Consider the following 27,392-nt stretch of genomic DNA (forward strand, 5'->3'; position numbering starts at 1 on the left):
TATACCAAGTTGTGTACTTTAATTTTTGCAGTTTATTCTTTCAGTTATACCTCAATCAAGCTATTAAATAAATACACTTAACATTGAACTAGCAATTCTACTTCTAAAAAAATATGTAACAATTATATTGGTTCAAATTAATGATTAATATATATAAGGATATTCATTACATAAATATTTGTAATAACAAAAGATTGGAGGCAACCTGTCCATCAAAACATCATTGATTAGTGGATACATTAAGAATAATAATCAGCTATTTATTTACTGGAATGGAAGGCTCTTCATAATAAATTGTTTAATGAATTCAAGTGGCATTACACTATAATATACTATTTTTTTAGTGTGTTTGGACATAAGATATGTACATACAAATACCATATTTACTTGTTGGTATAGCATCTTATACTCTGGAGGGCAAGTCAGTGGCTGGGAAACATGCATTAAATCTTTCCACTAATGTGCCCTTTTGTATCTTTGAAATTTTGCACCATGTATTAGTATAAACTTTTAAAATAGTTTTTGTTGCAACTGTGAATGGTACATTTTCTCTCATTTCTGCCTATATTAGCTGGCCAGTGTAGATACAAGCTATGATTTTGGGGGGGGGTATTTATTATGCCATTGCTTACACAAATTTTTTTTTGGAGAGAGGATTATTTCCTATGTATACAATCAAATTATCAAAGAACTACATCTATTTTTTCAGTTTTTATGCTAATTATTTCATTTCTTGTTTTAAATGTCCTAGAACTTTTAAAACAATGATAAGTAACAACACTAATAGCATTCATAGCTTGTTTCTGATTTTCTTCTAATTTTCTTAAGAAATAAATGACATACATCACTATATAAGTTTAAGGTATACAGCATGATGCTTTGCTCTACATATATTGTGGAATGATTACTACAATAGGCTCAGCTAACATACATCTTCTCAAGTAGGTAAAATAAAAAGAAAAGAAAAAGGAGGAAGGAATTTTCCTATGGTAAGAACTCTTCGAATTTGCTCTATGTTAACAACTTTCCTTTATATCATACAGCAGTACTAGCTATAGCCATCATCTTGTACATTACATCCCTAGTACATCTCTCAATTCCCCAAATACACTCTCAGGTCAGAAAGAACCACAGCTACCTTCTGCCTTGTCCATAATTTGATACCCTTGTGTGCATAACTCAGGAACCATCCACACCAAGTACTTGCTTTTCACTGGGGGCATTCAGGTCTGCTCACCTGCCTTTCAGCTCAAGCTCCACTGAACTACAGTGTTTCAGGACTTTGTCAACAGCCCTTTTGGTCAGATAGGGCTGGAAGACACACTCCACTGTGGAAGGGACTGTGATTCAGTTACTTGCCTGGGTATGAGTAAGCCAGATGTTAGGGCCAGCAACACTGCTTGAGGATCCACGTCAGGCAGGTCTGTGCCCCACTGAGTTCCATGGTCAGAATACACCCACAACTTGATTCTGCTGATGAGAAAAGCTGCTGGTTGGAATTACTCCCTGAGCCTGCAGGTATCAACTTGGTCTGCCAAGATCCCTTTGCTGATTATTGCAAGTCCCTCCGCTATTTTCCATTGTAGTCAGATTCCAGTAATTTGCCCCACAAAATCCTCTGTAACAAAAATGCCCCAAAAGGCTAGAAGCTTAACAACATGCTCCTAAATAGCCAATGAATCAATGACCAAATAAAAACAGAGATCAAGCAATATATGGAGACAGATGAAAACAACAACACAACACATCAAAAGTGTGGGATGCAGCAATGGCCACTCTAAGAGGATAGTATATTGCACTACAGGCCTACCTCAAGAAAGAAGAACAATCCCATATGAACAGTCTAAACTCACAATTAATGAAACTAGAGAAAGAAGAAAAAATGAGGCCCAAAGTCACTAGGAGGGACACATTAAAGATCAGAGCAGAAATAAATAAATTTGAGAACAAAACAATAGGAAGAATCAATGAAAGCAAGAGCTGGTTCTTCCAGAAAATAAACAAAATAGATAAACTCTTAGCCAGATATATCAAGAAAAAAAGAGAATCTATACACATAAACAGAATCCAAAATGAGAAAGGAAAAATCACTATGGACACCACAGAAATATAAAGAATTAATAGAGAATACTATGAAAAATTATATACTAATGAATTGGATAACCTAGAAGGAATGGACAACTTTCTAAAAAAATACAACCTTCCAAGACTGATCCCAGAAGAAGCATAAACCAGAGCAAATCAATTGCCAGCAGTGAAATTCAATTGCTAATCAAAAAACTACCTAAGAACAAAAATTCTGGACTAAATGGCTTCAAGGCTGAATTTTATCAAACTTTTAAGGAAGAGCTAATACCCATCCTCCTTAAGGTTTTCCAAAAAGTAGGAGAGGAGGAAACACTTCCAAACTCATTCTATGAGGTCAGCATCACTCTAATTCCAAAACCAGACAAAGACACCACAAAAAAAGAAAATTACAGACCAATATCCTGGATGAACATACGTGCAAAAATCCTCAACAAAATATTAGCAATCTGAATGCAAAAATACATTAAAAAAATCATCCATCACGGCTATGTGGGATTTATTCCAGGGATGCAAGGATGGTACAATATTCAAAAATCCATCAATGTCATATATCACATCAACAAAAAGAAGGACAAAAATCACGTGGTCGTCTTGACAGATGCTGAAAAGCATTTGATAAAATTCAACATCCATTCATGATAAAAACTCTCAACAAAATGGGTACAGAGGGCAATTACCTCAATGTAATAAAGGCCATATGCGACAAACCCACAGACAACATCATACTTAAAAGCAAAAATCTGAAATCTGTGTCCGTGTGTTCAGAAGAAGACAAGGATTCCCACTCTCCCCACTTTTTTTGAGCACAGTACTGGAGGTCTTAGCCACGGCAATCAGACAACACTAAGTAGAAGGCATTCTAACTGATAAGGAAGAAGTTAAACTGTCACTGTTTGCAGATGACATGATATTGTACATAGAAAACCCTGAAGAATCCACCCCAAAACTACTAGAACTAATAACTGAATTCAGCAAAGTTGCAGAATACAAAATTAATACACCAAAATTTGTTGCATTCCTACATACTAATAATGAATGAGCAGAAAGAGATGGGGACATATTCTGACCACACCAATATTCTGTCCCTCACCGCACACCTAACCACCAGACTTTACATCAGCTGATGATTCTCATCTGTGTTGACTATCCTTGTGATGGTTTCCAAATGATGATTGTCTGTTGCATCATTTCTTCTATAGTTATGACTTGGTGTTCTACGCTGAGGAAGTGTTTTCCTTCCTTATCTTTTTATCTAAGTATGGAGTGGTGGATTTTTATTTTATTCATGGAATTGTAATCTAATACCCTTATTTTTATTTGATCCTCAAGTTGTTACAGATGGTGAGTAGGAGCCCCTTCAAACTTGCTTCTATGAGTTTTTAACATGTGTCCACTATCCCAGAAACATTTACTTATTTTCTGGCACAATTTACTACATACTAATCTTAAGGTTCATGTTATATGCTCACCTGCCCCAGATCTATAGTCCAAGGAGCTTTGGTTCCTCTTAGTGGAAGTTTGTTTCTAGAAATTGAATCTGAGTGCTTGGTGTGCACATTACTACTGGTCTGTCATTGCACATAGTCCCTTTCAGAAAACAGGGCCAGGATATATATCCATATAGCTATATGTGCATATACTTACTTTATATATAATCCCCTTTCCCTCACCTACTTGGTAATATCCTACATTTATTTAAGCCCCAAGCGCCACCTCATCTGAGCTCCATCTTGGATGAGACAAGAACTCCTCCTGTAGATTTTCACCATTCCCTATTCATACCTCCCCATTTACTGTGTTGTTTTGTGACTGTTCCTTTGAGATTGCCTTAGGAAGAGAACTAATCTTTTACTTCTGTATTCTCGGCTTTGTGCACTACACACAGCACATAGCATGTACACAGTACATTTTTCTTGAATTCATTAATGAAGTGGAATGTGAACCTCGTCTGCTCTATTATATGTGCTTTTTTCTCTTGTTGAGCTGTGCTTAACACATGGTATGGTTATCATTTTTCCTTAAGCACATAGATATTACCTCCTAAACCTAATCAACTATAAATGTACGAAGGAGGGAATTAATTTTTCTACCTCATTGGAAACAAACTACTGGCAAACTGAATATTATTGACTGCTTGGACCTACAAAATTCCACATGAGAGAAAAAGGCTTTGTATAGGGATTCTTACATGAGAACAATGAATATGCACTGGTTTAGGTGTCTTCTAATTATTAAAATATCCTCTATAATAAAAATCCACTAATTAAGAGATTATTTTTAATCCCAAGAAGCAATGACATTGTCATTTCACAGGTGTCTTATTGCATCTTCTTTTCCCCACAATAAGCTTTGAACTTCATTATCAAATTTCCAAAGTTTATTTCCCCAGATTATTTTATATACCCCTTTCCATTAATATATGACAAACTTGTTTTTTTTAATTCCTTAGAATATATAAAAATATGTTTAAGTCCCCCATTCTCATTTTAAGTTGAAACCAGAAGTACCTCAAAGACATTTGAGATCAAGAAGGAGATAGAATTGTCTGTGTTTATGGATATCAAAGCCCTCAGGGTCATCCTGTTTAGCTCACTTTTCTGTCTCCAGGGAAACTAAATTTTTTCCTCCATTTCTAGAAAATGCATCATGGGGAACACTTACTGTGTTTCCTTGGAGTTCTGGAAGCTCATATTAATCCTTTGAGTAATAGCCAAACATGTGAGTTCCCTCTCTTTTAAAAGGTAAGTGAGCATCTGTGAATTTTACAGAAATATCAAATCATTGGGAGCCTAAAAATGAAAAATAATGAACAGATAAGACATTTAAAGATGGGATTGTATACTAGAAAAAGTTCACCCTCAGTGCAATATTAACACACACATACATTCAGCCAAAAATCAGAGTCTACCTAAAAGTCATCTGGTTTAAAAAAACAAACACACAGACCATCAAGCTGATAGGCCTTGAAAAAATAGATGCAGTCACATCACTGATACCCTAGTGTGGGCTAAAATGACTGTGCTGACCAGGGAAGGCAGGCGAGGATCAGGCTCAAGTCCTTTATGATTGGACAAAGCTAACTGTGAATGTTCTACAGGTGTGCCTGCGCTACTGGCAGACTAGTGTCCGAGGGAATCAGAATGAAGGTAATAGGATTCCTCTGCTGCATGCATTCATTGCGTATGTGTTCCAAATTTCCCAACACAGGTCCTGAGATTTTTTTTTTTATTAATTTTATTTTGGTATCATTAATCTACAATTACATGAAGGACATTATGTTTACTAGGCTCTCCTCTTCACCAAGTCCCCCCGACACAGGTCCTGAGATTTTTGACTGGAAAAGCTCAGGGCGTCGTCTAGAAGCATGGCTGAATTGGCCTCTCTGGAATCACATGGACACCTGGTGCAGTCAGGGATGCTGGAAGGTAGGAAAGAAGCAGTGAGTGGATAATGGGAAAATAACCGACTGGCGTCCTCTCCACTCCCAAAGGTAAGCATTCTTCTCTCTAGGTTTCCAAAGCACCCTGTGCTGATGTCTATATTGCGGAAAACAGGTTGTATTGTAATGATTTGCTTACTTCTTCCTCCAGCAAACTGTGAATTCCTTGCTGGGAGCGACTTTTATCTTCGTGTCTGTGGCAGACACAGAGTGAAGGGGGCATACATATGTATTGCTACTGAATCATACATTTTTAGAATTAGAAATATCTTTGGAATTTAGTTAGCTTTTGCTTTTTGTAGGTGTGGGTATGGAGACATTAGATTTAAAATTTTGAACCTGATGCCATAGTCAGTTGCAGAGGGGAATTTAGACACAAATCATATTATTCCTAATTTTGTATTCATTCAACATTACCCCCTTAAATACTTACTAACATTTCTCATTTTCTCAAGTGAATGAATTGTACAAAGTCTGGCCACTGGGATTCACATACATTCCAGCATAATGGTGGCCCGGTGGTCTAGGCAATTTAAAAATGCATTTACATGCAGAGACTTCTGGATGAGAACTCATCCTAAAGAAAGAGAGAATGTGGCCAACTGAACCCAGTCATAAAGTTGACTTACTGAGATGTCCATCACTTGGATTTGCTACTCTCCTGTCCGCTCATGTATGTCTGCCTTAGTTCTAGATGAAGCATTGAGGAAACTTGAGATAACTGTTTTGTTTTTTCACATTTTGGAGAATATTAACATAATAAATTGCACGTATTTACAGTCTACATTACCGAAGTTGTAACACATGAGCAACTGGGATACCATCACTACAACCAAGATAATGAAACTATCCATCATCCCCCAAACTTCTTCTATGTCCTGTTATAATCATCCCTAGTGCCTCCTTCCCATTTGCCCCATGGTAACACTGGTACGCACACTCTATCAACTAGTCAGCATTTTCTAGAATTTTCCTTGTTTGCAGGTTTAGAATTTCATACCAGTGGAGACAAACAGTATTGACATTCTTTTCTGGCTCTTTCCTCTCAACTAAATTATGTTTAGATCCATTCATGTTGTTTCCTGTTTCAATAGCTCCCTCTTTTACTGCTCAGTCATACTCCACACAATGTTTTGTATCCATTCACAAGTTGATGAACAGTTAGGTTATTTCCAAGTTTTGGCAATTCAAATAAAACTGCTCTGGAAATTTGTGTGCAAGCCTTGGTAGAGACTTATGCTATCTGTTCTTTTACTTTAATACCTAAATGGGAAATGACTACATCATATTAGAACTGTACGGTCTTTCAAAGACATTGCAAAACTGTTTTCCAGAGTGATCACAGTATTTTACATTCACACCATCAATGTAAAAGAGTTCCAATTCCTCCACATTCTTGCTAACACTATGATCAGTCTTTTTTATTTTGAGGCATTTTAGTAGATATGAAATGGTATCTCTTTTTTTTTTTTTTTGGTCTGTCTTGAAGCTGATGCTTGGTGCACACATATTTAGAATTGCTACACCTTCTTGGAAAATAGACCACTTTATCATAATATAATGCCCCTCATTATCTCTGATAATGTTCCTCGTTCTGAAAGTTGCATTGTCTAATATAAATGCAGCTCTCCTGGCCTTTTCATGTATGTTTGCATGGTATATCTTTTTTCATCCTTATACTTGTAAATTATATATGTCTCTATATTTACTATAAAGTAGGTTTCCTGGAGACAACATAGAACTGATCCATACTTTTTTAAAATCCAATTTGACAATCTCTCTTTAAATTGATGTGTTTAGATCCTGTGTATTTCATATGAATATTTATATGGTTTGATTAAACTTTGACATCTTCCCAGCTGTTAACTCTATTTTCTCCTTTTTCTCTGCCTTCTTTTGAGTTAACTGAGCATTTTAAAGATTCGATCTTGTTTCCTCTATTGACTTTATTTATACCAAATTAAATTTTTTGTTTGGTCTTCCTCCCAGGATTTACAATATACATCTTTGAGTCTCCTTTCAAATAATATTATTTTGCTTCATATATAGTGTAAAGACTCACCAAAACATATTGCCAATTTCTCCTTCTCACACTTTGTATTATTGTTATATATCTTGTATTTACATATGTAACAGAGAACACACTGCTAATATTTTTCTTCAAAGAGTCAGTAAACTTTTCAACCCGTCAATAAGCATCTCACCTCTTTTCAGATGTGAAAAGAACCCAACATGGCTTTGTATTACTGAGTGTTCATCAGACTGTTAGAGAATTGATCTCCCAATACACAGTAGGCACACAGGTAAATACTTGAGGAATATTTTAGTGTTCTCTTTCCTAAAAAATATTTTTATAGTTTGTACAGAACTAAGTACATCCAGGCAATCATTGATAAGGCTATCTATCCATTACTTCAATTATACAAACATCCACTCTAAAAAGGAAGTATGCTTCCTCAAACTCCAGAAAGGGTGAGGGAGAGAGATGAGATGGAGATGGGCTATTTCGACTATTATCAATGATACACTTTACATCTAAGTAGGAGCTCACTATTCAAATAAGCCTGATTAACAGAAAAGGCTTATTTTCAATTTTATGTGCTTACTGTTTTCCCTGAAAAACTTAATTTTTAATTCTTCTGGAGGAAGGCTACTGAACAAGGAAAAGAAATACAATAATCTTGTTCTCTAGGTCTTTTACTACTCAGGTTGGATTTTAAGATTAATATAACACTAATTATTATTGTATATTGTTATTTCTACCAAATATATTTTAAGTGCTTATAAGGTTTCAGTTAGCACAAAATATTGCTAAATACTTTGTAAATATTACATCATGTGTCTCTTAGTTGACAACACTGCTTCTCATATTGAAAAGCATTTCATATAATTGATAACACTTTTGAAATTCATTGTTTTATTTGATCCTTTCAACAATCCTGTGAAATAAGTATTATCATTTTCATTTTATGGATTTGTATATCTGAGGCTCAGGGATAGATATTACTGGGTAGGTGATACACTTCATCGATGAATGAGAACACCAAGTCCAAGTCTGCTCTCTGCACCCCGCTGTATCCAGGATATATATTATCCAACATTCCTGCTGTCTCATGCTCTGTTGCATTTACCTCGTCCTACTCCAGCATCTCTCTTGTAGCCAACCAAATCCAACTAAGTTTTGACATAAAATGACAGCAGGCTGTCTCCATATATTCACAGATCTCATTTAGGTCTATCTGACCTACTTTATACTGATACCCTCCTTCATCTTTTAATTCACAAGAATTAAAAACTTCCTAGAGAAGTTCATCTGTCATGTTCTGGGTACAATTGCATAGCTATGATTCATTAGTTTTTAGACCACATTATTACCTGCTTAGGGATTCTAAGCAAACTGTGTGCAAATGCAATGAATGTTTCATTTAATGAAGTGATTGCAACATCAAACATTAAACTGAGGACTATTTTGTCACATATTCACTGAGCATATGATCTAAAGCATGAAAATTATTACAGATAACCCATTTCAGTAGCTCAGTAGCATTTCTAATGAAGATACTCTTTCTTTTTAGAAAATAAAGCTTGTGAATGACCTTGAATGACACCCATAGTAGATGATTCAAAAGCATTTGAGTAGCCAGAAATTTTATATTTTGATAGAGGAAAAGAGACTTACAGTTCAAAATTTGTATAATACTGTCCTTAACTACATTTGATTGATAATAAATCATGCCAAGTTTAGAATTGTTTTTCGTGGTGCTGAAATCATTTAGGAGACAGAAGAAACTGTCACTTCTAGAGCAGGATGAACTAGGTTTGCATGACTACATCGAGATTGTTTCTCAAAGACTCTCAAAAGCTCTCCCCATAAACTTCTATTCTACTGATGACCCTTACCAAATTATTTAGTATTTAAAAATAAATATTTGACTTTTCTTCGTTTGTATATTTATAAAGAAAAATGTAAACCAAGTCTCTGATAGGACATCTCAGAATATTAGAGTGCAAATACACTCTTTGTCAGTTCCCAAAAGCTCTCAGTGGCTTTGAAAATGGGATAATGAGAACTTCTTCTACTTCAATGTCTAAACTATCCTGAAACTATTTTCAAAAATGCCAAAGTGAGTCGATATCATTCAGAAAGAAACAGCAACACTCGTGCCCGATGAGTAAAATAGCTCATCCAACAAGAGATCGGTCACAGAAAGCGACTGAGACAAAATGAGTCTTCAGTGGACGTAGGACACTTAAAAACCGGCCATGATACTTACTTTTTTAAAGCTCAAAAGTATTTGCAATGTTTTTATTCTTCATGAGTGACAAAGCCCACACTGCCCATTGTACAAGGCATGGGATTGCTTTGCCTGAAGTGGCTGCGCAAATGAGAATGGGGTGGATAAAACAGAAGAGTACAAGGGAAAGGACAATTCATAAACAGAGGAAGGGAAGGGGGAAAAAGAAAGGTGGAGAAGAGCCAAATGAGGGAAAACCTGAAGAACTTCTTAGGCTCTGGAAGTTATTTGAGATGCCCCGCCTCCACCACAGTATCAAACCTCCAAATGGACTCACACCCTCGCTACCTACTGCTGCTTCTATGCAGCCATCTTAAAGAGGAGTGTATTGCAACCAACCAGATGACATTGCTATGTTTTCTGTATCTTTAATTTAATCCATTTTAAATGTACAATTTTCCTTCCATATTTTGAAGCCAATGTTCAATTGAGTAGGAAGTTCTTCAGGCCTCCAATATTTTAATGGGATCTTGAAAAGCTACTAGGCCCAGGGAATTGTGTCTCTACACGCCAATGGATAAAGCAGCCCTACTAGGGTATAACTTAGCTCTCAGCCACGAAGCCAGCTATCTTTACATTACTCATCTCAAGAAAATGTCCAATATTTTCTACTAGTCATCTTTAAAAGTCTTCAATGGCATGGAACGCACATCTTGGACCATTGATAAGGTAGTAAACATTTCTTAGTATCTGATTTAGGATACCATATGATTTTGATTTTAATTTTGATATTTTATTCAATTATTTATAAGACAATAAAGAGGTCTGCATTAATCATAGCTGCCTAATGAGTCTGTTGTTGGTTGGCCATCTTAATTTCTTCTTTGGAGAATTGTCTCTTCATATCCTCCACCCATTTTTTAATCAGGTTATTTGCTTTTCGGGTGTTGAGGCATGTGAGTTCTTTATATATTTTGGATGTTAACCTCTTGTCGGATATGTCATTTATAAACATATTCTCCCATACTGTAGGATGTCTTTTTGTTCTGTTGATGGTCTTCTCTGCTGTACAGAAGCTTTTTAGTTTGATGTACTCCCATGTGTTCATTTTTGCTTTTGTTTCTCTTGCTGGAGGAGATGTGTTCAGGAAGAAGTTGCTCATGTTTATATTCAGGATATTTTTGCCTATGTTATCTTCTAAGAGTTTTATGGTTTCATGACTTACATTCAGGTCTTTGATTCATACTGAGTTTACTTTTGTGAATGGGGTTATACAATAATCCAGCATCATTCTCTTGCATGTAGCTGTCCAGTTTTGCCAACAGCAGTTGTTGAAGAGGCTGTCATTTCCCTACTGTATGTCCACAGCTTCTTTATCATATACTAATTGAGCATATATGGTTGGGTTTATATATGGGCTTTCTAGTCTGTTCCATTGGTCTACTGTTCTGTTCTTGTGCCAATACCAAATAGTTTTGATTACTGTGGCTTTGCAGTAAAGTAAAGTTTGAAGTTGGGGAATGTAAGAAATATTAGGTTTGGGAGATCAGATTAATTCTGGTGATGCTATTATATTACTTTCATATTGGAACATTAGTATACTTCACTCATTTTCTATTTTTACAATCTTTATTAAGGGTTTTTTCCTTTGAGTTTTTCTTTTTTGTTATTAAGAGTTTTTTTTTCAAGCAGTTTAAGGCTCACAGCAAAATTGAGGGGGAGGTACACAGATTTCCCATATCTCCCCTGCCTCAACATGTGTATAGCCTCCCCCGTTATCAACATCCCCAACATTTGTTGCAATGATGAACCTACAGTGACACATAAAATCACCCAAAACCCATAGTTTACATTACAGTTCACTCTTGGTGGTGCACCTTCTATGAGTTTGGGACAAATGCATAATGATATATATATTCATTGTTATCATATCAGAAAGTTTTTCATTGCCCTAAAAATCTTCTGGGCTCTAGCTAGTCATCTCATACCCACCACCACCCACCAAACTATGGCAACAACTGATCTTTTTACTGTCTCCATAGTTTTTCCTTTTCCAGAATGTCATATAGTTGGAATCATATAGTATGTAGCCTTTGCAGATTGGCTTCTTTCACTTAGTAATATGCATTACAGTTTCTCCATGTCTTTTGATGGGTACATAGCTTATTTCTTTTTAGTTCTCAATCCTATTCCATTGCCAGGATGTATCAGGGTTTATTTATCCATTTGCTACTCCTGAAATCCATCTTACCAAGTTTTGGCAATTATGAATAAAAGTGCTATTAACATCTATGTGCAAGTTTTTGGGTGCATGTGAGTTTTCAACTCCTTTCAGTAAATACCAAGGAACAAGATTGCTGGATCTCATGATGAGTAGTATATTTGGTTTTATAAGAACCTGTCAACTGCTTTCTGAAGTGGCTAGGCCATTATGCATTCCTCCCAGCAATGTCTGAGAGTTCCTCTTTCTCCATGCCCTCACCAACATTTGGTGGTGTCCCTGTTCCAGATTTTAGCCAATCTAAAAGATACATAATGGTATCTCATTATCATTTAATTTGCATTTCTCTGGTGCTGTAGGATGTGGAACATCTTTTGCTTATTTGTCATCTGTATATTTTCTTTGGTGAGATGTCTGTTAAAGTATTTGTCTTATTTTTTAATTGGATATTGGTTTTCTTCTTGTTGAGTTTTAAGAATTCTTTGTATATTTTGATTAACAGTCCTTCATGTGTCTTTTGTAAACCATTTCTAACAGTCTGTATCTTGTCTTCTTGTTCTCTTAAAATTTCTTTACAGAGCAGAAGTTTTTTGTTTTAATTAAGTTCAGCTTATAAATTATTTCATGGATCATGTCTTTCATGATAAATCTAAAAAGGCATCACTACATCTATGGTCAGCTAGGTTTTCTCCTATGTTATCTTCTAGGAGTTAATAGTTTTGCATAAGTTTTTGATATGTTTTGTTTTTGCAAAGGATGTAAGGTCTGTGTCCAGATTCATTTCTTTGTGTTCTAGATTTCTAGGTGTTCCATCAACATCTGTTGAAAAGACCATCTTTGCTCCACTATATTGCCTTTCCTTTGTAAAAGATCAGTTGATCATATATTACGTGGGTCTATTTCTGGGCTCTCTGTTTTGCTTTATTGATCTATTTGTCTGTTCTTTTACCAATACCACACTGTCTTTATTACTGTAGCATTACAATAAGTCTTTAAGTAAGGTAGTGTGTCTTCCGATTTTGTTTTTCTTTAATATTGTATTGACAATTCTAGGCCTTTTGTTTCTCCATATAAACTTTCTAACCAGTTTGTTGATATCCATAAACAACTTGCAGGGATATCAATTGGGATTGCATTAAATCTCTACATCAAGATGGGAAGAAATGACATCATGACAATATTGAGGCTTCCTGCCCAAAAGCATGGAACACTGTTCTATTAATTTAGTTCTTCCTTCATTCTAAATTTCACTCATCAGGGTTCTGTAGTTTTCCCGCATATGGATCTTATACTAATTTTGTTAGATTTATACACATTTCATTTTGGAGGATGCTAATGTAAATGACATTGAATTTTTAATGTCAAATTTCACTTGTTCATTGCTGGTATACAGGAAAGCAATTGGCTATTGTATTTTAACTTTGTATCCTACAACTTGGCTATCATCACTTATTAGTTCCTGGAGTGTTTTGTTGATTCTTTTGGATCTTCTATATAGATGATCATGTCATCTGTGAACAAACATAATTGACTCTGTCTCGCCAATTTGTACACCTTTCATTTCCTTTTCACGTCTTACTGCATTAGAACTCCCATTATGATGTTGAAAAGCAGAGGCAAGAGGGCACATCCTTGCCCTGTACCGATCTTAGTGGGAAAGCTTCAAGCTGCTCACCATTTAGTATACTTTTTAATGTATTCAATTAAATATCTTTAATTTTTATATTCATTTATATTCTTTCAGAAAGTCCCAATTCTGGTTTATAAACTAAAGAAAAAGATGAAGGGCATCAAAAAAATTATTTCAGGCATAAATGATTTTATTATGTGACAGCAAAAAATGCCTTTGGATAATGGAAACCAAGGAAAACACAACTTAGTTCAAAGCTTATGTTGCACTTACTGCTTTTTTTATGCAAGTAGAGCATGGTAAAAATCTTAGTAATGAAGATTCAGGACCACAATATCATAATGACCAAGGGAAACAAACTTTCCAACAGTTTTTACTTGCCTGGACTGTTGGTCTAACTATTCACACAAAAGGGTCCGGTGGTCTGATGACTACCCAGAAAGCTGAAAATAAGGAGCTCAAAGCAGAGAGTGAGGCTTTCTACTCCCACAACAGAGGTTATGCCCCAATAGGCCGAGATACATTTAAAACTCTCAGTGTCGTCATTTCATCTCTTAAACACACACACACAGGCGTCACTTGTAATATCAAAAGGAAGATGAACTATGAGTTATTAGGACTAAAACTGAATGCCTCTTGCAAGCTTTTAAATTACATTATTATTTTCATCCAAATCAGTTACATTTAAGGAACAACAGTACATAGGAGTATATCATCAAAGGAAAATGAACAGGAGAAAAATATTTATTAATACACTAATAATACATACTTCCACTTATGACCATAATTGGGTAACTGGTGTTGAAAAAGTTCTCCTGCCATAAATAACTAAAACTGGGGAAAATATGTGATAAATTGCTTCAAAGACTGTGTAACAGGCAGCACAGAACTAAGATTCTCAAGAGACCCTTGAGCTCCATGACTGCTCTGGCTTTCAGCCTAGGGAATCTTTCTGGATGTGGCACAGGAAGAAAAAGCCTAAGCAGAACACAGCAGTCCTACCACACTGAGGAGACAGAGATTGGGTTTGAGGCTAATGAGATGGCTGACATGAGTGACGCAGGTTGCCTGAAAAAAGGGAATTATGCAGTGCAAGATCTCCATACATCTGCAGAGAGAATCTGCTTGATATTTTGGTTGAATATAAAGCTGCACTTCTGCAGAGCAAGTGTAAATGGCCAAGCAAAGAACAAGTGCTGAAGAACGAATTATTACCAGAGCATGCAAAGCATGAATACAGAGGGCTAGGAGAGACCCTGATTTTAAGAGGACCCTGTAAGCAGCTCACCTTATATAAATCTATTATAGCCCCTAATTTAAGGCTACCTTAGATCCTCCATACAGAAACTTTAAAGCAACCCTTAAAAGGAACAACTGACATGCAGCAAATTAAGTGCTAGCAGAAACAACCCCCAAAATACCTTAATAAGAGAAAATTACAAAACCTAGATGCTCAACAACATTGAGAAAAATGATTTCTTTAATAGAAGATAAATTCATCAATAGAAATAGACCTAGAAATCACAGGCTCATGAACTCTACTGTTAGCACTTCCTTTGAATTAATTTAGTTATTATCTATAGTTTTAGCTGTTATTTATATTTTTAATTCTAATATTTACTGTATATCTTTTTGGTTCTCTGGAAAAATTGTTAACTTATCTTCAATTCCTTATATATTTTAATCATAATTTTAACATTTCATCTGATGATTGTCTAGAATTCCTATGGATCTATTTCTATTGTCACTTTTTCCTCTTGATTTTTGATTATTTCAATTCTCAGCACCTAATTATTTTTGAAATGAGTTTCTGCTAGCTTTCAGCTATCAAAAGGATAGTGCCTATAAATTTTATAGGTTCATTTCTGTACTGGAAGATGTTCTTGACTCCAGAAATTTACATTGTTTTCTGCTATGCAAGATATAGACAGGTAACATTACACCAATCAAGAATTATATTTGCAGTGGGGCTTCAGTTTTGGGCTCCATTGGTATAATTTCTGATTGTGCTTAATCCTCAGGGATAGCGTTACGGAAGCTGTGGCACGGACCAGCAGAAATTTTCCGTGGATCTGTCTAAATTCAAATATTTGTCTTCTAACCTCCCTGGAGCTGCTAAAGCTCCGGTCATCCAGGCCTCTCATCTACTGATAATTACAGAACAGGCCATTTATTGCTTTAAAGCAGGAATCAGCAAACTTTGTCCATAAAGAGCCAGACAGTAAACATTTTAGACTTGGCCGACCAGGAGAAATCCCTAACCTGTCCTGATCTGTGCTCAGGGGAAGGTCAGCACACTTGCGCCCAGTTGCTGTATGGAAGAGATATTCTCTAGATGAAGAGTGACGAGCTCTAGCAGAGAAGCCTGGTGGGTCAGGCAGGCAGGAATAACAGGGAGAAGGGGCCCTACAGTCCATTTTATGATCTGTGTCATTGAAATTATGATCTCTGTGTACCCTTTTTTCCCCTTTGAGAGCCCAGCCATCTCCACCTGAGTAGCTGGCCAGCGTGGAGCCAACTCATCGAGCTACCGATTCCCAGACTGAGATTCTAGGTACCAGCTGTTGCCAAGAACTGAGTCCTTAACTGCTGGGTGCAGATCCACGTGAGCCATGGGCAGCTGGAACCAACCACCATCTTTTGGGGAGGCAGGGCTGAGAGTGGAGGGGAAAAGAGGTGGCAGTGGTTGTCCCAGCTTGGTCTCCACAGCTCACTATGCCAGTCTGCCCAAGGGTGCATGTGGGCCATAAAATCCTGGCAGCAGCTGCATTTGGCCTATGGGCTATAGTCGGCTAATTCTAGCTTTAAAATTAACAGTGACTCCCGATGCTAGGCTATCCACTTTATCTCCCTTTTCAAGAGACTGATCTGACAAACTCTTACTGACTAGATAACTTTTTGTTTTTTTAAAGTCAGTTTTAAAATGTTTGTGCAGTTTTTTTCTCACTGGGAGGTCTAGTCTAAGACAGGTTCTCAAAGTCATCACTGTTGACATTTTGGGCCAAATAATTCTGTTTGGGGGGACTGTCTTATGCACTGTAGGATGTGTGCCACCTTGCCTGATCTTTATCCATTGATGCCAGTATCACTTCCCCAATGTGACAACCAAAAATGTCCCCAGACATTGCCAAATATTCCATGGGGGGCAAAATGGCCCCAGTTGTGAAGTACTGGTAGAAAGTACTATTTCATCTTTACCAGAAGAAACTGAACACATATTAAAATTCCTTGAATTGTGGTTCTTTTTCTGCAAAAATTAATAATATATAGCATCATAAGAATTACATAACATAAAAGTACTCAGCTTAGTGTTTTGTACATCAGAAACTACTTAGAAGAGCTAGACATGTGCCTAAGACTACCTGAAGATATAAAAAACCCTAATAATATATTCAGGGTATGTCCATAAATGATAACGTTATTAAAGTTTGCACATAGATTTTCCATGCTTGCTAATAATTTTAAATTATGATGTTTGTGAGTTACAGGCATTTTTCTAAACTTGTTACTTTTATCACCATATTTCATTCTCAGAATGCCCTGAGGAGATAGGTGAATGATTGTCCTCATCTTAAGTATACAGAAAATGAGGTGCAGAGAGGTTAAGTGGCTTGACTAGTAGTGACAGCAGGTAAGTCATGGAGCCAGGATTCAAAAGGAAGCAGTCCATCTGTGGAATCTGAGCTTCCTGGTTGCAAGGATTTCTAAGTGTGATAGATTTTACTGGATTAGTCAAAATGTGTCTCTTCAGAGTTCTTTTAATGCTTGTTAATATCTCTTTTAGAAAGGATGAAGACAGTGTTCAGTTTAAGATCATTTTGTTCAGTACTTAAATAAGCTGAATAACATTCACAATAATGAGATTTGGGATTATATGTGCATGTACTTAAAATGTCTCAGGAGGAATTTAGCACAGAATTCATAAAATATTTCCTCACAGTAATGGTTCTGAACTACCACTGTTGCCAAAAAGTAGAATTTTCAAAACTGGGAAAATAATGAAAAGAAAAACAATATGTCTGCTATAATTTAGCACCATAACTTCCTAATGGGATTTAGGTCATAAACATAATTTCCAAGTGAAAAGTAACTATTAAAAGTTGTTGAAAAAGGAGGAAAAATTACTAGATGTTATAAAGTAGACACAAATGAAGGAGAAGAGCAGGCTTTTTTAAGTAATAGCATCTGCCCTAACTATCAACTGTGTTATAAGTTGTAAATTAATATATACAGCAGTATAAGGTATATGTTTTTGCATCAAAATTTAGAGTTCAAAATTTCAAATTTTGTACTTGAGTTGTGGCATGAAGTTATAATGCAAAAATTAAAAGCACTTCCCTGGGGGGAGGTCAAGGACATTGGCATAGTTAAATTTGATAAACAGAGTCAGAAATCTGTATTAGTGTTTATACAATTGGAAATATTGAAACACTCAACCCTGCTCAGGTGCATATGCACTCATATTTACATATGTATTCATACCTTTTCTGTCTGCCCTACTTTATCACCTTTGTTTGTTATAAACTACAGATCTATTGATCAGGCTCAGAAAAATTAGTCCTTCTAAATATAGTCATATAGCTATGCTCTTAGCATAATTTAATATACCAAATTACATACTGACACTTTTAGTTTAATAGAGATAGAATTTATCCAGGGCCCAAATGTAGGTCATTCATGCTCAACTTGGAAAGGCCTTATGTCTTATGCAAATAGAACATGAAATGCTGTTAGATGCTTTTCTCATTATCAAATTATTGTTTTGTTTCCTATCTGTAGAACATACAGAGGAAATTAAGGGGAGGAACCTGAATTACAAGAGACAGTTACTTAGTGTTTTCCCAAAGCTTTGTAGTCTATGTGGGATTACTAAAAATATACTGAAAATATAATTTTACATTGGTCCTACACATGGAGATGTGACTAGTATCAGCCTAACCCATCAAAAATAAAATACTAAACTATTGTTTTATAGTTTGATTTTTTGAGGCTACTATTTGTACACACTGGACCAAGGGGACCCAAGAGAGCAATCCTTGAAAGTCTGGGAACACATGAAGTCCCACAACAGCCCTGGCTTTCCTCCTGGAGGCACTTTCTTCAACACAGGAAAGCAGTGGACAAGCAGAGCACAGCAGTCTTGCTAAATTGGGGAAATACAGTTTGTAGATAAGAGCTACTAAACCGGCTGGAGGTTGTGCATTAGGATACCAGTCAGGAGGGAGCTGAATAGTAAGGAGCCCCAGAAATCGACATGGAGATACCCTTACTCTGTTGATCAAATACTAAGTTGTATGTATTGTGATTAAGACTCTCTGAGGCATGGAAGAGAACAGCTAGTGGGAGTTGTGGGCTAAATGGAAATTTCAACATCTGTGCAATGCTAAGAGACATGGAAATCCAGCAAGAATGAAATGTCTTTGCTGAACACTCTTGATACTCAGCTAACACCCAGAAAGTCCCTTACTAGTCCTAGAATGGCAAATAAAGACTCACCCTAACAAAGTTTTTAAAGAGCCTCAAAAAGATCAAGGTTATTCACCAGTAAATCAATGCCTGCAAACATAAAACTCAACACTCCTCAAAGAAAGGCAACAAAAAGTGACCACAAGGAGGCCTAGATGTTGGAATAAGTAGATAACATGAATATGCAGTCATATATACTCAGAGACTTAAATAAATATATGGTCATAAAAAACGAACAGATGGACATAAAAAGGTCAATGAATTCATTAAACATAGCTTGAAAACAAAAGAAGAGAAAGGATTATCCAGTCTACAAAGAACAGAAAAAAAAATCATACATAGACAGAGGCTCAAACTTCTGTTAGACAAAATTTAATGATAAAATGCAACATAAATATAAATGGTGTCTCAGATGTAGAGAAAGAGAGATCTTGGAATAGAAAAGGTATTTGAAGAAATGTTGGCGCAAAATTGCCAAAATTTGGATTCTGGGAAGATGGCGGCGTGAATAGGGCAGCAGAACTCTCTTCCCAAAACCATATCTATTTTTTAAAATACAACAATAAAACTACACCTAAAAGAGAGACCAGAGGATACAGTACAACAGCCAGGCTACAAGTACACCTGTGAGAACCCAGCACCTCATGAAGAGGGTAAGATACAAGCCACGGCCTGGTGGGTCCCGAGTGCTCCCCCTGTCCCAGCCCCCCAGTGGGAGGAGAGGAGTCGGAACCGGGAGGGAGTGGGAGCCCAGGACTGCTAAACACCCAGCCCTAGTGATCCACACCAGGAGCGCAGACACACAGTGCGTGGTGTGCTGGATACTAGGGAAATGGAACAGTAAACCTTGCGAGCAGGTTCCCACAGCCGATGCCCCTGGGACAAAAGAAAAGCGAGGACTTTTAGAAAGTCTTAAAGGGACAGGGGCCTCACAGCTGGATGGAATCATCCTGGCACATTCAGCACAGCAGCTGGGAATACCAAGGAACCTCAGGCACCCTAACCCCCTGGGTGGCAATGCAGCTCTGAAGCCCCTCACGGCAATCAACAGCCTGCCATTCATTCCCCCTCTGGCGTGGCCCTGCCACAGCAGCCGCCCAGAGTCTCCTTCCGGCACGCAGAGGAAGCCGGGACAGGGCGCAGAGGGGTGCAGTTCTTGCAGGAGAGCACACCAGGCATGCCTGTCTCCCCCTGCAGGAATCTGGGCTACCCCGAGGGCTGCTCCCGGTGTGCAGGAATCAACACAGGCAGTGGAGAGGGGCAGGGCTACCAGCAAGCAGGAAGGGACCTTGTTCTCCCAGCTGACACACACACTACCTGTCTACGACTACCTCTATTGCCATCAAAAGGCAGAAGAATTTGGTCCAGACCAGAATCACCCAGACAACCCCTGAAAGGGGGCCTGGGGAGATAGATTTAACCAATGTTCCTGAAAAAGAATTCAAAAAAGAGGTCATAACCATGCTGATGGACCTGAAGAGAAATATGGAAGAGCTAAAGGATCAAGTTGGGAGGGAGAATACAGAAATAAAACAATCTCTGGAAGGACTTAAGAGCAGACTGGATGAGTCACAAGAGGCCGTTAATGGAATAGAAATCAGAGAACAGGAACACAGAGAAGCTGTGGCAGAGAGAGAAAAAAGGATCTCCAGGAATGAAAGAATATTAGCAGAATTGTGTGACCAATCAAAATGGAACAATATTTGCATTATAGGGGTACCAGAAGAAGAACAGAGAAAAAGGGATAGAAAGGGTCTTTGAAGAAATAATTGCTGAAAACTTCCCCAACTGGGGAAGAAAGCAGTCTCTCAGACAATGGAAGCCCGCAGATCTCCCAACACAAGGGACTTAAAGAGGACAACACCAAGACATATAATAATTAAAATGGCAAAGAACAAAGACAAAGACAGAGTATTAAAGGCAGCCAGAGAGAGAAAAAAGGTCACCTACGAAGGAAAAGTCATCAGGCTATCATCAGACTTCTCAACAGAAATCTTACAGGCCAGAAGAGAATGGCATGGTATATTTAATGCAATGGAACAGAAGGGCCTTGAACCAAGAATACTGTATCCAGCATGATTATCATTTAAATATGAAAGAGGGATTAAACAATTCCCAGACAAGCAAAAGTTGAGGGAATTTGCCTCCCACAAACCACCTCCAGAGGATATTTTAGAGGGACTGCTCTAGATGGAAGCACTCCTAAGGCTAAATAGATGTCACCAGAGAAAATAAAATCACACGAAAGAAAGCAGACCAACCAAATACTAACTAAAGGCAAAAAATAAAATCAACTACCCACAAAAAGCAGTTAAAGGAAACATGAAAGAGCACAGAATAAAACAACCAACATATAAAGAATGGAGGAGGAGGAATAAGAAGGGAGAGAAATAAAGAATTGTCAGACTGTGTGCATAATAGCTTAATAAGTGGGTTAAGTTAGATGGTTAGATAATAAAGAAGCTACCCTTGAACCTATGGTAACCATGAATCTAAAGCCTGCAATGACAATCAGTACATATCTTTCAATAATCACCCTAAATGTAAATGGACTGAATGCACCAATCAAAAGACAGAGTAACAGAATGGATAAAAAAGCAAGACCCACCTATATGCTGCTTACAAGAGACTCACCTCAAACCCAAAGACATGCACAGACTAAAAGTCAAGGGATGGAAAAAGATATTTCCTGCAAACAATAGGGAGAACAAAGCAGGTGTTGCAGTACTTGTATCAGACAAAATAGGCTTCAAAACAAAGAAAGTAACAAGAGATAAAGAAGGACATTACATAATGATAAAGGGCTCAGTCCAACAAGAGGATATAACCATTATAAATATATATGTACCAAATACAGGACCACTGACACATGTGAAAGAAATACTAACAGAATGAAAGGAGGAAAGAGAATGCAATGCATTCATTTTAGGAGACTTCAACACACCACTCACTCCAAATGACAGATCCACCAGACAGAAAATAAGAAAAGACACAGAGGCACTGAACAGCACACTAGAACAGATCGACCTAAGAGACATCTATAGAACGCTACACCCAAAAGCAGCAGCATACACATTCTTCTCAAGTGCACATGGAACATTCTCCAGTATAGACCACATACTAGGCCACAAAAAGAGCCTCAGTAAATTCAAAATGATTGAAATCCTACCAACCAACTTTTCAGACCACAAAGGTATAAAACTAGAAATAAATTGTACAAAGAAAGCAAAAAGGCTCACAAACACATGGAGGCTTAACAACATGCTCCTAACTAATCAATGGATCAATGACCAAATTAAAATAGAGATCAAGGAATATATGGAAACAAATGACAACAACACAAAGCCCCAACTTCTGTGGGACACAGCAAAAGCAGTCTTAAGAGGAAAGTATATAGCAGCAATCCAGGCATATTTAAAGAAGGATGAACAATCCCAAATGAATAGTCTAATGTCACAATTATCAAAATTGGAAAAAGAAGAACAAATGAGTCCTAAAGTCAGCAGAAGGAGGGACATACTAAAGATCAGAGAATAAATTAAAAGAATTGAGAGGAATAAAACAATAGAAAAAAATCAATGAAACCAAGAGCTGGTTCTTTGAGAAAATAAACAAAATACATAAGCCTCTAGCCAGACTTATTAAGACAAAAAGAGAATCACATGAACAGAATAAGAAATGAGAAAGGAAACATCATGACGGACCCCATAGAAATACAAAGAATTATTAGAGACTACTATGAAAACCTATATACTAATAAGCTGGAAAACCTAGAAAAAATGGACAACTTCTTAGAAAAATACAACCTTCCAAGACTGACCAAGGAAGAAACACAAAATCTAAACCAATTACCAGCAAAGAAACTGAAGCAGTGATCAAAAAACTACCCAGGAACAAAACCCCTGGACCAGATGGATTTACCACAGAATTTTATCAGACATACAGAGAAGACATAATACCCATTCTCCTTAAAGTTTTCCGAAAAATAGAAGAGGAGGGAATACTCCCAAACTCATTCTATGAAGCCAACATTACCCTAATACCAAAACCAGGCAAAGACCCCACCAAAAAAGAAAACTACAGACCAATATCCCTGATGAACGTAGATGCAGAAATACTCAACAAAATATTAGCAAACCAAATTCAAAAATACATCAAAAGGATCGTACACCATGACCGAGTGGGATTCATCCCAGGGATGCAAGGATGGTACAACATTCGAAAATCCATCAACATCATCCACCACATCAACAAAAAGAAGGACAAAAACCACTGATCATCTCCATAGATGCTGAAAAAGCATTTGACAAAATTCAACATCCATTCATGATAAAAACTCTCAACAAAGTAGGCATAGAGGGCAAGTACCTCAACATAATAAAGGCCATATATGATCAACCCACAGCTAACATCATACTGAACAGCGAGAAGCTGAAAGCTTTTCCTCTGAAATCGGGAACAAGACAGGGATGCCCACTATCCCCACTGTTATTCAACATAGTAGTGGAAGTCCTAGCCACGGCAATTAGACAAAACAAAGAAATACAAGGAATCCAGATTGGTAAAGAAGTCAAACTGTCACTATTTGCAGATGACATGATATTGTATATAAAAAACCCTAAAGACTCCAGTCTAAAACTACTAGAACTAATATCAGAATTCAGCAAAGTTGCAGGATACAAAATTAACACACAGAAATCTGTGGCTTTCCTATACACTAACAATGAACTAATAGAAAGAGAAATCAGGAAAACAATTCCATTCACAATAGCATCAAAAAGAATAAAATATATAGGAATAAAACTAACCAAGAAAGTGAAAGACCTATACCCTGAAAACTACAAGACACTCTCAAGAGAAATTAAAGAGGACACTAACAAATGGAAACTCATCCCATGCTCCTGGCTAGGAAGAATTAATATCGTCAAAGTGGCCATCCTGCCCAAGCAATGTACAGATTCGATGCAATCCCTATCAAATTACCAACAACATTCTTCAATGAACTGGAACAAATAGTTCAAAAATTCATATGGAACCAGCAAAGACCCCGAACAGCCAAAGCAATCCTGAGAAGGAAGAATAAAGTGGGGGGGATCTTGCTCCCCAACTTCAAGCTCTACTACAAAGCCCCAGTAATCAAGACAATTTGGTACTGGCATAAGAACAGAGCCACAGAGCAGTGGAACAGAATAGAGACTCCAAACATTAACCCAAACATATATGGCCAATTAATATTCGATAAAGGAGCCATGGACATACAATGAGGAAATGACAGTCTCTTCAACAGATGGTGCTGGCAGAATTGGACAGCTACATGTAAGAGAATGAAACTGGATCACTGTCTAACCCCATACACAAAAGTAAATTCAAAATGGATCAAAGACCTGAACGTAAGTCATGAAACCATAAAACTCTTAGAAAAAAACATAGGCAAAAATCTCATGGACATAAACATGAGTGACTTCTTCATGAACTTATCTCCCCGGGCAAGGGAAACAAAAGCAAAAATGAACAAGTGGGACTATATCAAGCTAAAAAGCTTCTGAACAGCAAAGGACACCATCAATAGAACAAAAAGGTATCCTACAGTATGGGAGAATATATTCATAAATGACAGATTCGATGAGGGATTGACATCCAAAATATACAAAGAGCTCACACACCTCAACAAACAAAAAGCAAATAATCCAATTAAAAAATGGGCAGAGGAGCTGAATAGACAGTTCTCTAAAGAAGAAATTCAGATGACCAACAGACACATGAAAAGATGCTGCACATCACTAGAGAAATGCAAATTAAAACCACATGAGATATCACCTCACACCAGTAAGGATCACCATCATCGAAAAGATAAACAACAACAAATGTTGGTGAGGTTGTGGAGAAAGGGGAACCTTCCTACACTGCTGGTGGGAATGTAAATTAGTTCAACCATTGTGGAAAGCAGTATGGAGGTTCCTCAGAATGCTCAAAATAGAAATACCATTTGACCCAGGAATTCCACTCCTAGGAATTTACCCTAAGAATGCAGCACTCCAGTTTGAAAAAGACAGATGCTCCCCTATGTTTATTGCTGCACTATTTACAATAGCCAAGATATGGAAGCAACCTAAATGTCTGTCAGTAGATGAATGGATAAAGAAGATGTGGTACATATACACAATGGAATATTACTCAGCCATAAGAAAAAAACAGATCCTACCATTTGGAACAACATGGATGGAGCTAGAGGGTATTATGCTCAGTGAAATAAGCCAGGCAGAGAAAGACAAGTACCAAATGATTTCACTCATATGTGGAGTATAAGAACAAAGGAAAACTGAAGGAACAAAACAGCAGCAGACTCACAGAACCCAAGAATGGACTAATAGTTACTAAAGGGAAAGGGACTGGGGAGTATGGGTGGGAAGGGAGGGATAAGGGCAGGGAAAAAGAAAGGGGACATTACGATTAGCATGTATAGTGTGGGGGGGGGGGTCACGGGGAGGGCTGTGCAACACAGAGAAGACAAGTAGTGATTTTACAGCATCTTACTATGTTGATGAACAGTGACTGTGAAGGGGTATGTGAGGGGGACTTGGTGAAGGGGGGAGCCTAGTAAACATAATGTTCTTCATGTAATTGTAGATTAATGATACCAAAATAAAATAAAATAAAATAAAATAAAACATCAAATCAAATCAAATCAAATATAAAATAAAATAAAATAAAAAAACAAAATAACTCCTGTGGGGTCTCTGTACATGCCTGGAGTTGTGCTGAAATATATGTATCATTTCATTTCCCTTAGAAACAGTACTGTAAAAGTCCCCAGTTTCTGAGCCACCTCACGGAGGAAGTCTCAGTAACAAACATTTCCCACAGCTCCACAGCATATGGGGAGGGTGGGGCAGCAGGGGGATGACATCCCCTCTCTCCTCCCCAACCTTACACAAACACAGAGAATAAGTGCTTCTCTCTCCCATTAATGCACCCACCGCAACTAAAAACATGAATGTTTTTCCACCTGGAAAAGGACTGTAAGTAGACCTTTCCTTTCTTCTGTCCATTATTTTCTTGTTTACAATTATTTTCACAGCTAAAGGAAAATAATTAACATTTGTTGATGGACACATGAAATAACTCACAGATTTATGTTACCTAAAAGCTATGCCTATTTTTTTAAATGCCTCAATCAGTGACAAATTTAAACAAGAATACTTAAATACCCAAAATGCAAATAGCAGGTTGTAAAGGATTCAAAATGTTATATATTCATTTATATAAATGGTTAGGATAAATAAATTATTCACACTATTTTAAAAAATACTTATTATTTAAAACATCTTTTGGCAAAAAGACAAGTTTCAGAGAATTGACAAAATTCGGAAAGATGATGTTTCGTTGCTTTCCAGTAAAGAACAAATTACAGATAGAAAGGCTATTAGTAACAGCAATTCAGAAACCAGCATGAACCAGTCACCAGCCAAGTAAAACTAGAGTTTAAATGGTTTCTTCCCAGGTATCAACTAGAGTTGAAAGATCCTCTTGCTAAACACACCTTGCTTTAAAATTATTCAATAGATGGAGAATTCCTAATATAGCCACATTCTAAGGCCTGGTATCCCAACCACACCCATACAGGAAGCACTGCAGATCATACATATCTCAACCACAACTTATACCTCCATCTCCTCGGACTCTGCCTTATTTTCTGGTGTCTGCTGCTGCTCTTCAGCATGTGGTTCCTCTTGGTCCACTTGCATCTTCTGAAAAACAGGTCACATCAAAACCTGAAACTAGGAAATACTAGTGAAAGACTAAGCAATCTACATGACATGTTGGCAAAAATCACATGGTATGGAATTCCTGCTCAACTACCAGAAATCAAAAGACCTAGACTCAAATCCCAATTATGATGCATATGTCACCACAACACCAAATTTCTCCTCTGGACCGCTGTGTAATGGAGGAACACATGCCCTGTCCTGCTCTTACACAAGCAAGCAGCTGCGGAACTCCTTGGCAGGCCACAGCAGTATTCACAGCACACCATGCGGCCATATTCAACACAGTATAACCTGAAGAGAAAACACATTTCTCCAAACTTCCTCATGAACAAATTTCTCTCCTATGTCTTAAATTTTTCAAGCAGTTTTTAAATCAGCCTTTTCAGGGAACCCTTATACACTGTTCATAGGAATGTAAACTGGTGCAGCCACTATGGAAAGCAGTATTGTAAGTTCTCAAAATACTAAAAATAGGAATGCCATACAACCCAACAATTCCACTTGTGGGAATTTACCTGGAGACAACAAAACCACTAATTTGAGA

At 37.2% G+C, this 27,392-nt stretch overlaps 1 protein-coding gene across 1 annotated transcript in view; it reads right to left on the bottom strand.

Moving 5' to 3' along the window:
• Positions 1-5,148: 5,148 nt before the first annotated feature.
• LOC118972704 (uncharacterized) overlaps positions 5,149-27,392 on the bottom strand; it is a 95,320-nt gene continuing 73,076 nt past the window's right edge. The window contains exons 8-9 of the mRNA XM_073221481.1: positions 26,744-26,827; positions 5,149-5,506 (exon numbers count right to left, since the gene is read on the bottom strand). Of these exons, the coding sequence (XP_073077582.1) occupies positions 5,498-5,506; positions 26,744-26,827 (93 nt within the window). The 3' untranslated portion in view covers positions 5,149-5,497. The remainder of the gene's footprint in view (positions 5,507-26,743; positions 26,828-27,392) is intronic.

The sequence above is a fragment of the Manis javanica genome, chromosome 14, assembly GCF_040802235.1.
Source record: "Manis javanica isolate MJ-LG chromosome 14, MJ_LKY, whole genome shotgun sequence".
NCBI classification, from domain to species: Eukaryota; Metazoa; Chordata; class Mammalia; order Pholidota; family Manidae; genus Manis; species Manis javanica.